Below are 12,662 nucleotides of genomic sequence, written 5' to 3' on the forward strand. Positions count from 1 at the left end.
ATGAAGTTATAATAACAACAATGGATGATAGCCACAATTTACGTAACACTCTCATGCTAAGCTCAACCACTTTACAACAAACATTTAACTCAATAAATCTTCATAACCTATGAGATGTGCTTGTGCTTAGCTGCTCAGGTGTATCAGACTCTCTATGACCCCACAGACTGCAGCCCGCCAGGCTCCTCTGTTCATGGGATTCTCCAGCAAAGAATATTAGAGTGGGTTGCCATTCCCTTCTCCAGGGGATCATCCCAACCCAGGGATGGAACTCAGGTCTCCTGTGCTGCAGAATTTTAGTACCATTAATATTTTCATTTCCAACAGGTGACAAAGCCTAAAGCACTGAAAAAGTGAAATAACTTACCCAGTGTTACATAGCAACAGCAGAGCAGATGGGAAACTAAGGCAATCTGGCTTAGTTTGTGCACTTTCACCCACTTTTACATTATGCCTTCACAATTAAGAAGAGCGCATGCCCTAGTAAAACTTGCACACAATGGTACCTTGGAACAAAGTTCTTTCCTTGTTAAGGGAGGAGGAGAAAATGGACACGGAACACCATGCACAGATGTCATGTGTGTGTGTTTGTGTGTATGCTCAGGGGCTAAGTCGTCTGACTCTTTGTGACCTCATGGACTGTAGCCTACCAGGCTCCTCTTGTCCATGGAATTTTTCAGGCAAGATCCTTCTTCAGGGGATCTTCGCAACCTAGGAATTGAACCCGTGTCTCCTGCATTGGCAGGTGGATTCTTTTATCACTGAGCCATCAGGGAAGCTCATATAGAAGTCACAAGAATATCAGAAATGAAAATAACCCTAGAGATAAACTAGCCTAATAGACTGGATTGTGCTCTTCCTGGATGCAGAACAAATTAACAAGATTTGCCCAAGGACATGTAGCCAGCTGTTGGTAGAGCATGGATAAGAATGCTGAGCCTAGACACCCCATCCAATGCCTTCTTTATTATGAACATCTGCCACACGCTCTTTAATCAGTTAAGAAAGGTAATGTTTATCTGAATAAAAAATAAAAAAATTTAAAACAAAGAATAACATAAGTAATGTCCAGAAGGAATTTAAACCATCACTAGTTTTACACTAATTTATGAATATTAACTAATGTTAAAAAATACTGCAATGAGGTTAATGACTATGTCAGCCTACAAAATTTAGAGTAAGCAACATTAGTTTTAAGAATTTGAATCAAACTAGTTATAACTGTAGAATTACACTTAAACCTCAATTCTGCACTTACATAATTTACTATAACTTTACAATACTTTGCTTTTTTAATGAAAACCAAGAAAAATCCCATTACTACTTTTATTTCACAAGGAAATCTTTTTCCCCCCATTCAGTTTCTGTCATAACTAAAGCTTGCATAAAGAATTTACCCTCACCCTGCTTGGACTAGTCACATTTTTCTCTGCCAGGTCTACTTTGGTCAAAACAAATATTGTCCTTCTTCCATGAGGATCCATTTGACTGACCAAGTCTGTAACAATGCTGCGTTCAGCATCCACAGATCCATCTGAAAATAAATTGAAAAATGACACTGTAATGGCTACAAAGTGGGTTTTAAAAACTTCAAGAAGCTACATCTTGTGTCTAACACTATAGTAAAATCATCTTTCTTAATATTTTATCTTAGTTGTGAAAAGAAATTCTAGCCAATAAGAATTTCTATGATGTCTACACAGGGAAATTCATCAAAATATCACCAACCTCAATTCTACTTATAAAATGAACAGGAGGAGAAAATAAAACATTTGTTTTATATGTTTATGTAAAGTGAAGTTGCTCAGTCGCGTCCAACTCTTTGTGACCCCATGGACTGTAGCCTACCAGGCTCCTCCATCCATAGGATTTTCCAGGCAAGAGAACTGGAGTGGGTTGCCATTTCCTTCTCCAAGGGATCTTCCTGACCCAGGGATCAAACCCGGGTCTTCCATGTTATACGCAGACACTTTACCATCTGAGCCACCAGGGAAGCCCATGTTTATGTAACACATATGTAAAACAAACCTTCATTGCTAAATAAGGAAGAATACTAGTGCAATTAAAACCTTTCAATAAGATTTACCTTGAATACATAGTATGATGGCATTAGGGTTCTGCATGTAAGCTTTGCTGATACTGAAAATAGTTTCCTTTGTGTCAGGAGCCATCCCTGATGTCACAGTCTTGAAGAAAAAGGTTTTAAAGGTCATTATAAATGTCTGCCACAACAGAATAAGATAAGATACATGTTTTGTATACACTTACATTAATCACACCTGGTAGGTCAACAAGCACCATCCTCTGTAGTCCAGGACCTTTTACATTTAAGGATATGGTCTGTTCAGGGAAAAAAAAATCCAAAAGCCAAAAAACTAACTGAAAGACAGCTTGTTAGCAATTTTTTTGTTGACACATATCCTGAAAATTCTTTATCTCATTCATTTAGATATGTGGTTCAGAAAAAAAGTTATGCTTTTTCTGATCATGGGAATAATTATTTCATAAAACTTTCCCACAAAATGAAACATTCTTTGGAATATTAAAAAAAAAAAAAAGACTATCTTCGAACTGCTTCAATCTAAATATCAATGCTAATATCATGATTTCAAATCATAAAATACTGGATTTCCATAAAACATGGTTGAAATGAATTGCAGGACTTACCTCAGGGCTAACAGTACAGCCTTCTTTCACATTTTTCCGCATTCGGAGTTCTATTTCATGTCTTAATGCGGCAAGCTATCAATGGAAAAACAACAAAATCCTAAGAAAACTGTCAGTTAAATATTCCATTTAGTTGTCTTTTATAAGTTTACACAGATTATAAAAAATTACACATATAAACCTCATACGAAACCTACTTACATCTTCCTCTTTAGTAAGATCAAACTCCCGAGAACTATCTTTAAATAAGGCCACGTGATGAGGGCCTTCACTGAGAGTCACCTGAAATTAACAGAAAATTGAGAAGACTGTATTTACAATTTCTATTAATTCCCACAGTACTTACATGGTTCCATTTCCCAGTCAATGTTGTACAGAGTACCAAGCACAAAACCATCAATCTCAAAACTTGAAAAACTAAAAGGAAATTTTGCATTGCACATCAACAGTAAATTTAGGTAACAATTCATTTCTTTAACATCTATTTACTGAGAGTTAAATGTTTCAGAGGTTGTAGGTGTTCTCCATCTCCACTCACTCCCTAGGTGATCTTATCCATTAGGGAGTTAACTACCACCTTTAGATGTTTGATTATGACTCCTCCATTTCCATCTCTAGTCCAGATCGCCCTCCAAACTTGCACATCCAGCTGCTGCTTTGTTAACATCCCAAAGGCAAGCCCCAAACTCCTGATCTTTGTTCTTGTCTGAGGGATGACTTCTACTAATTTCTACACTAGGAATAATTCCAAATGCTACATATCAATTCTTTCGTCAAAATTCTTCATTTCAACACAATGGACAAACTTCGTTAAAGTGATTACTTCCCTGAAGAACTTCGTTTGGCCTACCTTTTTCTTTTAACTGAAATATGGTTAACAAACAATATTATGTTAGTTTTGGTGTACAAAACAGTGATTCAACATTTAAATACATTAGACAATGATCACCACAATAAGTCTATTGACCCAGAGGGCCTATTTTCTTACCTTAACTGGAGAACGTGTCATCATCTCCCCAGACCCTCTAGGAAATATTCGTGCCTGAGCAATCATTTCCAACACACTAGTTTTTCCAGCACTTTGATCTCCAACCACAACAACCTTACCACAAAATAAATACCACATATTCAAATTTTTTGATACAAACTTAAATTCAATACATTTGGAATGCTGCTGGGAATTAGTCTTTAAAAACTGTCCAGTTAAATGATTTTAAAATATCCAGAAAAAAAAAATGATAGTTTATACGTGGATGTGTACTGAAAATAAACAATAAAACATCAATTGGATCCATTATTTATAGCCAAATTTTTATTACTAATGCTAAACTACTAGTTTTAAAACCAGATTAACATTACTATTGCATAAATCTCTTCCATAGCTAGTTTACTTTTTATAAAGACATTTTCAATTCTGTGAGGTTATATTTCTCCTATGTACCTAATTTTATCTACCAAGCAGGAATTTTAATATCATAGACATCATGTATATATAATGCCAAATATCTGAAAGCCCTCCTTCATTATGCATAAATACAAGTAAACTAAAGGACCAAAACAGTCAAACAACATTCAATGCTTGAGACATCACCTAGAACACATGAATATTATAGAGAAAATTTTGTCTTTGTCTATGTATACACACACACGTAACTTTTTAAAAAACTAATGTGCTTTTCTGCTAATGGGCAATTTCACTGTGTACTAATTTTTCACTTACCCTCGGCAGATGATCTTGTGTATTATAACTGGCATCATAATCAGACAGAACATCAAGAACTTCAGAATACATATCAATCAAAGATTTCTATAAAATTCAAAAAATCAATATTATAAAATACAGAAAACATTTTTAAAAACCCACAGATGTGTCAGGATAAAAAAGCTGATAAATTCAAAGAGTTCCCATAATTATATTCTGAGTAAATGTAAAACAGTATAGAATAAAATTCCATAGCTTCTTATCCAATTTATTTCAAGAGACACTGATTTAACACAGTATGTTAATTCAGGATTTCCTAATCTTCCAATTAAACACTAAAAGAGGGAAGTTACTGTTTAACATTGAAGAGCTAGGGGCTTCCCTGGTGGTCTGGTGGCTAAGACTCCCAGCGTCCAATGCTAGGTGCCCTGGATGGATCCCAGAGCCGGGAACTAGGTCCCACACGCCTGCAACTAAGAATCCGCACACCACAACTAAATATCCTTCACGCTGCAACTTAAGAACAACTAAGGATCCACATGACAAAACTAAGGACCCAGGGCAGACAAATAAATAAATATTAAAAAAAAAAATACTGAAGAGCTAATATTAAGTGCCCAACAAAGAAAGACCATTAACACTCAATAAGCCAGGTACCAACTGAAAGGAATGTTTGGTGTTTCCCTCTCAGAGAGGGAGAGAGAGACTGAAGAAAAGGTAAAGTAGAGAAAGAATCACCAAAATTATTGTTAAATCAGTAAGGACGAGTAGTGTATACTGATAACTGGGCAGACTAAAACATGAGAGCACCAGGAGCAGACATCCTGTATTGTTCTCTCAGTAAAACCAGGGTCAAACAAGTTTTCTGGAAAATAACAAACTTCAAGTATTTGAGGAATGACTGAACATATAAACAGGCCTGGGAAAAAGGCTACTACCAAGCATTTAATAATTAAAGGTGAGTTTTAATACCAAAGTAGGAACAAAATGAGGGCCTGAAGTTCCTTTCATCTCTAAACACCTACAAGTAATTAAAAGGAAAGCAACTATTATCCCTTGGACCTAAAGATAAACAACAAACTTTTCAAATCTTCATTACTATTTCACTTAATGAGAGAAAATACAACTGCTCAGGTAAATTCTCAGTATTTATTAACACTTGGATGTGACTTTTCCAACTGCCACATATTGGCTTATAAATAAAGTCATGCTAGTATTATGCAGTTGTAATTTGGAGTCAGAACTACTAATACATGTTGGTTAAACCAGAACTGTATATCCTTGGACCTTGGCCACAAAATGCATGTGTCATGATTTATTGAAGTTTTGCTACATATACCTTCTGTTTACTTATATGACATTTAAGTTAAAAAAAAACAATTACTTCAATTTAATGTAGCACATACAGGTTGTTTAGTGGGGAATAATAATATTTAATTTACTGATAATGGTAATTATCAATGTGCTGATAACAATACCAGCATGTGTATTCAAAAATTCTTTAAAATGCCTACGGAACCTTCCAGAAGAAAATGTTAACTATTGTAAAACTGAAGAAAATGGGCTCTTCATGCAGTGGCACTACAAGTAAGGCAATAAAGAGGACACATGTAATTTTCTATTAACTTACTGATTTTACAGCTGCAGAAATGAAGTAAGCCTAGAAGTAAAGTGTTAGTCACTCAGTCGTGTCCAGCTCTCTGCAACCCCACGGGCTGTAGCCTGCCAGGCTCCTCTCTCCATGGAGTTCTCCAGACAAGAATATTGGAGTGGGTTGTCATTCCCTTCTCCAGGGGATCTTCCCCACCCAGGGATTGAACCCAGGTCTCCTGCATTGCAGGCAGATTCTTTACCACCTGAGCCACTAGGGAAGTTTAATATTTCATAAAAAAATAAACTGATTCACTGATTCACAAGTATGAAGAATTTATGGATCTAATAAAAAAACAAATGTTCGGAGACTATAATCTACAAAGTCTTTAACAAAAGACGAGACCTCCCTTTCCCCCAAGGGCATAAGATTAGAAAGAAAAGGATGATAGAACCCTTTGCAGTTCCTTAAAAACTGGTATTGATGAAGACACAATGTGAAGTGGCAGTTTTGAGAGCTAACAAGTTAAGACACACTTAAAATACCTTAAGCTTTCTATGATGGATGCCTTTGTCATCTTTCTGTAATACTAATTTTCTCAATTCTTTGTTCTCCTTTTCTAGCCGTTCCAAGATTCTCTGGTACTTTAACTGCAACACAGTAATACAAGTAACTTCATAAGAAACCAATCGGTTAAAAAATAACATTAAGTACAAATTAAAATCTTCCTTGATCCTGAAGCACTTAAAATGAATTATTTTATTTAAAAGTTAACTATGAAAATGTTGAACAAAATAATGATGAATATTATCTCAAACAATGAACTTCATAGTTTTCTGTTATAATTGGCATCTTATTGGAAAATTATTTGCTGTTTATGTTGAAGAAATTAATAAAAATACTAAAAATAAAAGGAGTTGAAAAGGCAAGCTCTTAAGTATACTCTATGAAGCACTATTTCCTGCATCAAAATTTTAAATCTTCAGTTAAGGCACATTTGACAAAAATTCAAATTTTGTTTATGCCCCTATATTATTTTATTAAAATGGTATAAAATAAAAATAGCTAACAGTACCTGACCATGCGTTACACGACAGGCCCTTTACTCAGTGTTTCACCTGTATTTAACTCCTTTAAGGCTTCATGTGAGGCCAAGGTTATACAGGTTAGGAATCAGAGGTTAGAGATGCTTAGGAGCCTATCCAAGGTCACATAGTTTTGAATATAGGTCTGAGTTGAGGGCCCAAACTCTTTTAAGTTTTGGTAAGCTTCTATGACCAGAGATTACACATTATAATTTTTAAAATACTGACATAAGAACAATTTAAAAGACTAATATGTTTATACAAGCTTTTTTGTCAAATTAGATGCTTGGCTACACCAATAAATGTGATCCTTTTCTAACTGGTCTGTTTATACTCGATTATTTCTTCTATAAACATTAACCAAGTTCAGAAAATTATTAAGAATTACTCTTTCTTACAACCAACTGGATTTTTTTAAATTTTATTTTCAATTGGAGGACAATTACTTTACAATATTGTGTTGGTTTCTGCCATACATCAACATGAATCAGTGACTGGTATACACATATCCCCTCCCTCCACAACCTCCCTCCCCATCCCACCAACTGGATGTTTTTGTCCAACTTTACAGTAACATGTCTTTTGTTAATGGAAAGAAAGAAATGGAAAATTTTTCTTGGAAAATATGTTAGGCTGTTACAATCTTCCAAGCACAAAGTAAATAACAAGAGATCATGGCTTTATCCTCAGAGAATGTCCAACTTAAGATAAATTTAAGAAATTATATAGTATGAGACAGGTAGAACTATAGGCTGGTTTATATTATAAATATATTTTTACAGAACTTGTTCATTTATATTCAGTAACAGTACACACAACAAACTTCTGGTAGTTATCTAAGAATTAGACCTATGCTGTCTAATACAGATGGTAGCCACTGGCCACATATGGATAATTAGCACTTGAAATGTGGCAAGTCTGCACTAAGGTGTGTGTTAAGAATAAAATACACATCAGATTTCTATAATTCAGTACAAATACACAAATACCACATTAATATTTTTATACTAACTAGATCTATAACTATTTTAGATCTACTTTGTTAAATATATTATTAACATTAAAATTTTACCTATTTCTTTTTACCCTTATTTTAATGCAAAAATTTTAAAGTACATATAGCTTGCATTTTATTTCAACTGGACACTATTAATATAGGTAATGTCATTATTATATCATGAATTCTCCATAAAGTACTTTCATCAATGCCTAGCACCTTCCAACAAATAGAAAGATTGATATCAATAGGTATATATAATGGTGGTAGGATTTCTACTGGTTCACTTGGTAAATACCGAATCAAATATGGGGGCTACATTTTCTGGGACTGGAAACACTCTTTAGTATATGTCAATCTGCAGGCTTCCTACAGAGATGTGCTATGGGCCATCATGCAAAATTCTAGGCCAATAATTCTCAAACTTAAGAACTCATCAACATCACTTGAGGGTTTTTAAGAACAAAGACTGCTAAGTTCCACATCCAGAGTTTCTGTTTCAGTGCATTTGGGATAGGACCAATAATCTGCATTTCCAACAAGTTCCCAAAGAGTATTACTGATGCTAATTCTCCAGAGATCACATTCTGAGGCCAGTGATTCTTAATCTCTGGCTGCAGACTATAATCACCCAGCTGTGAAGCCATGACAATATTAGCGTTGCTCAGAGCACACTTGATTCTAACATATAGTTGAGTATATGAATCAATACATAGATATTAAGAAAACCTGAGACTCAACATACACTGGTTCCTAATTTCATTTAAATTGCTTTGTCGTACTTTTCTCTAAAAAGAGACCTGATGAGTCTTTTTAATTTAAACGGAATTACCACATATCATTGTATCTATAGAGAATAATTAATGATAGAGTGGATAACGTGGCAATTTTTCAGGAGAATGTTCTCTACTCAATTACATTGCACAGAACAAGTCTTTAAAATAATAATTGTATCATCAACTATAAGAGAATAACTCTTTAGTGTCAGAAATATTAATACCTTTGGAAAGATTATTATCTGATTGGGTTTGGACTTTAGAGAACTGTGATAGATTTCACTCCAATTTCTTTTAACTGTTCCTCTAATTAGCCAATTAATGTAAAAATACAAGCACAGGTTTATACAAGAACAAGTCACTTTCCCCAGTCTTTTCTGCCATAGTCTTCCTCTAAAATTAAAAGCATAGGATTCACTCAACAATAGGTTTTACACATAAATGAGTTAATTAAACTTATCAAGTTCCTTCATTATTCCTTATTTCTCAATTAGCTTTTGCATTTGTGGGGGCATCTATTGATAATAATAAGGTTCTATCATTAAATCACTAAAAACTTTGCTCAGTTAAAAAGATAAATTCCCACATCACCAAATTTAGAGTATAAGACAAACTCTTTGGTTCTTTTTACCTGACTATGAATTATATTAGTATTACCTGAGTATGCAGAAGCTCTTCTTGAAGTTGGTCAATTTTCTCTTTGTCTGACACCTAAATATTTAAAATAAAATTTTTTTGAGTAGAATTATGTTTATATAGAATATACAGTAAGTTAACTTTTTAAATAAACCATTTTTAAGAGTAAAAACTATACACTTTACATGGATATTTAATAAAAGGAAATTTTAAATCAAATGCTTATTTTAAAAAGTAATCTTATTCATCAACAAAAACAGCTCAGGAAAAGTTTATATAAATGAAAACCTTAAAAAGAAATCATCTTCTTATTGCCGTTCTAGTCATTTCTTATGACTGGCTTGTTAGAAAAATAGATTGACACATACATTTACTAGGTCCTTGACAGGTTGTTTTGTACTCAAGCACAGGGACTTGGATGCTTGAGAAATAAGGCACTGAAATCCTTACAATAATGTTTTCAGAAGTCAGACGCGTTATAATGTACAGCTACTGAAAAAATTTATTGGTCCTAGTTTATCTTTTAAGCAAACACTTATCCATTTTCATTCCGTAAGTAGGAAAGTGTTTAATATATGCAAAGAACAATTGCATTTTCAGAGCTTTAAGTGGAGCCAGATGCTTGCTTTTTAAATTTAGTTCCACTGCAAGATCTTCTAACCCATAATAAAGCGAATGCATCAGAGGCAGTGAAGTTGAGTAAAGCAAACAATTGATTTGAAAATAAAACAAAAGTAGGATAAAAGCCACAGGTATTAGGGAAACTACTTCTAATTATTAGTAATGCTAATAGTTCTAAGATAAGATATTTAAAATAAAGAACTTTATTCTACGACAAGCTTTAAAGTAATCACAATTCTAAATATAAAACACAATAATCAATTGCAATTAAAATGATGTCATTTATGACAAATCTATATAACTGCTTTGACTCCTTAGTGAGATACCAAAGTTGCCATTCTCAATCTTAAAATAATTATCTAATTTCTGTACTCAAAATTTTTAAACATGATTTTATTCCATAGGAGACAAAAATCAAGTTAAAACTCAGGTAAATCTTTATTCATCCTGATTTCACTGGCTGCTTAAGCAGCCAAGACCTCATGGTAGCAAATACACATGAAAATATTCTAAATGATTTGCTTATTGAAGTGGACATTAATAACTCTTATCCATGCAATAAAATGTTATTTTGAGATTTTAATTCCTGTTTCCAAATGCTTTCTCAAAATTCCCCTCAAACTTCTTTTAAATAAAAATGACAATACTTGCTAGAAATGATAGGTACATAATCCACAATTGCTTTTTCCTAAAAAGCCTATGTCTAAAAATTTCAAATTTTATTTTGCAAATGAGAAAAATGCAACATAAAACAAACTTTGTATTACTGCTTCTCACTCCAGTACAGCAAGCAGCAACTTGTGGATAGAAGCATTTTTCATGTGACTATGTGTTTGTGTAAAATGGACAAGAATTATTAATCATCTCCTAAAATGTGACAAAACAAGCATGTTGAGGAGCCCACAACCCAAAGAACAAACTCCTGAAGGCCAATGAAGAAATTAATTCCATATTTTGATCATATGGCATGACATCACACTGTAATAATGTGATCACAAAAATTGTTATGCAGATTATAATCCCAATTCATCTGGAAAGTTACTCTGATTTACTGTTCCATTAAATATTCATCCAACTGAAGTTAAAGTGGTATGAAATATATAAACAGCATTAGTATAGGATGTGAATACTTAATGATATCATGCAATATAATCTAAGTTACAGTAGAAAATCCAACATATCTCTACAACTGGGGCAATAATTAAGAAAGCAATATAATTAAACAAAACAGAATGTTTATACAAGCCAAGGACTATAAAGGACTAACCTTGACAATTTGGTAAAATAAAAAAGATATATAAAGAATTAAAATGATATAAGGTTATTAAAATATTACAAACACAATTTTTATGCTAATATTAGTATTTAGTAACAACTTTTTAGGAGTATTTAAATTTATCATGTGCCCTTCTGGTGTGACTGTTAGGAATAACTCATGCATAGTTTCAACAATACACTTCCTATCTGCTTAACGTTAAATTAAAAGGTTAATACTATATTATATAAAAGACAAGTTGATGATGAGTCAAGAATTAGATCTAAGATTTTACAGGAAACAAGATTAAAACCTTTAGGTTCACAAAATAAATCTTAAAGATTAGTGATAAGATACTTTGACATATTTTGAGAGAATAATACATGCTATTGTTAGTCTATCACTTATTTGAAGTCTTAACTAGCAACCTGGGATGTATTTTACTTTGATGCACTTTACTAGTAAAATTCAGCTACTTACAGTAAGTCCTTGTCCTATTGTTTAATATATTTAGTTTTTATTATGAAATTAGTTCAAAACTCACCCTGACAGAAATGGGTATCAATAGTCTTGAAACCAGAGCTTTCCTACAATTCCAGGGCTGTAAAACTGATGGAGAAAGAGCGGAACCCTCTGCAGAAACAAGCTAAAGCTGAAAAAGAAAAACCTTTACTAGCTCCTAACAAAACCAAGCCTGATTTTTAAATTTTAAGCATTTCTTCCTACTAAGCAATTGTAGCCATTCTGAAATATGGAGTATAAGACTCGCAAAAGTTTCTATGTATGCGTACATACATTCACAGGAGGCAAATCTACCAATGGCAGTTTTAATCTACTATCTCTGCATGAGCTGCTCTGCTTGGATGATACAGGGAAAATCTACTAGCTGCTACCAATAAGATATAAATAGGGACTTCCCTGGAGGTCCAGCAGTTATGATCCTTGGAGAGGGTGCGGGTTTGATCCCTGGTCAGGGAGCTAAGATCTCACATGCTGCACAGTATTACAAAAAAAAAAAAAAGCATTAAAAAAAAAAAGGCCTACTAATATTTACAATATGTAGTAGGAAAGAAGCATCAAAAAATGACAAAAAGTAGCTGCGGTTTTGTACCTCAAGTAAACCTCAAATGCCTGGAAAGATAGAAGTCTCATCAAATTAGCACTTTGGTCATTATGACAATGTAAGGCTGAAGTCACCAGTGTAACTATAAGGGGAAAGGAGGGAAGATACAGTAAGGAAATCATCTTTAAGGACAGTGAAAGAATGATACTATTATAGAGGTGCACAAATTGTTTTTCGTCTCATTAACTTTCACACAAGGTAAGTGGGCA

The 12,662-nt window shown here is 33.6% G+C and overlaps 1 protein-coding gene across 4 annotated transcripts in view; it reads right to left on the bottom strand.

Annotated features, from left to right (window-relative positions):
• OPA1 (OPA1 mitochondrial dynamin like GTPase) overlaps positions 1–12,662 on the bottom strand; it is an 86,515-nt gene that overhangs the window by 54,686 nt on the left and 19,167 nt on the right. For all 4 annotated transcript variants that reach the window (XM_061412656.1, XM_061412636.1, XM_061412646.1 and 1 more), the window contains 9 exons: positions 9,476–9,529; positions 6,506–6,610; positions 4,388–4,474; positions 3,656–3,769; positions 2,869–2,949; positions 2,668–2,742; positions 2,269–2,340; positions 2,087–2,186; positions 1,404–1,534 (listed from right to left, as the gene is read on the bottom strand). In XM_061412656.1, the coding sequence (XP_061268640.1) occupies positions 1,404–1,534; positions 2,087–2,186; positions 2,269–2,340; positions 2,668–2,742; positions 2,869–2,949; positions 3,656–3,769; positions 4,388–4,474; positions 6,506–6,610; positions 9,476–9,529 (819 nt within the window). The remainder of the gene's footprint in view (positions 1–1,403; positions 1,535–2,086; positions 2,187–2,268; positions 2,341–2,667; positions 2,743–2,868; positions 2,950–3,655; positions 3,770–4,387; positions 4,475–6,505; positions 6,611–9,475; positions 9,530–12,662) is intronic.

Source organism: Bos javanicus, chromosome 1 (genome assembly GCF_032452875.1).
Source record: "Bos javanicus breed banteng chromosome 1, ARS-OSU_banteng_1.0, whole genome shotgun sequence".
In the NCBI taxonomy this organism is placed as follows: Eukaryota; Metazoa; Chordata; class Mammalia; order Artiodactyla; family Bovidae; genus Bos; species Bos javanicus.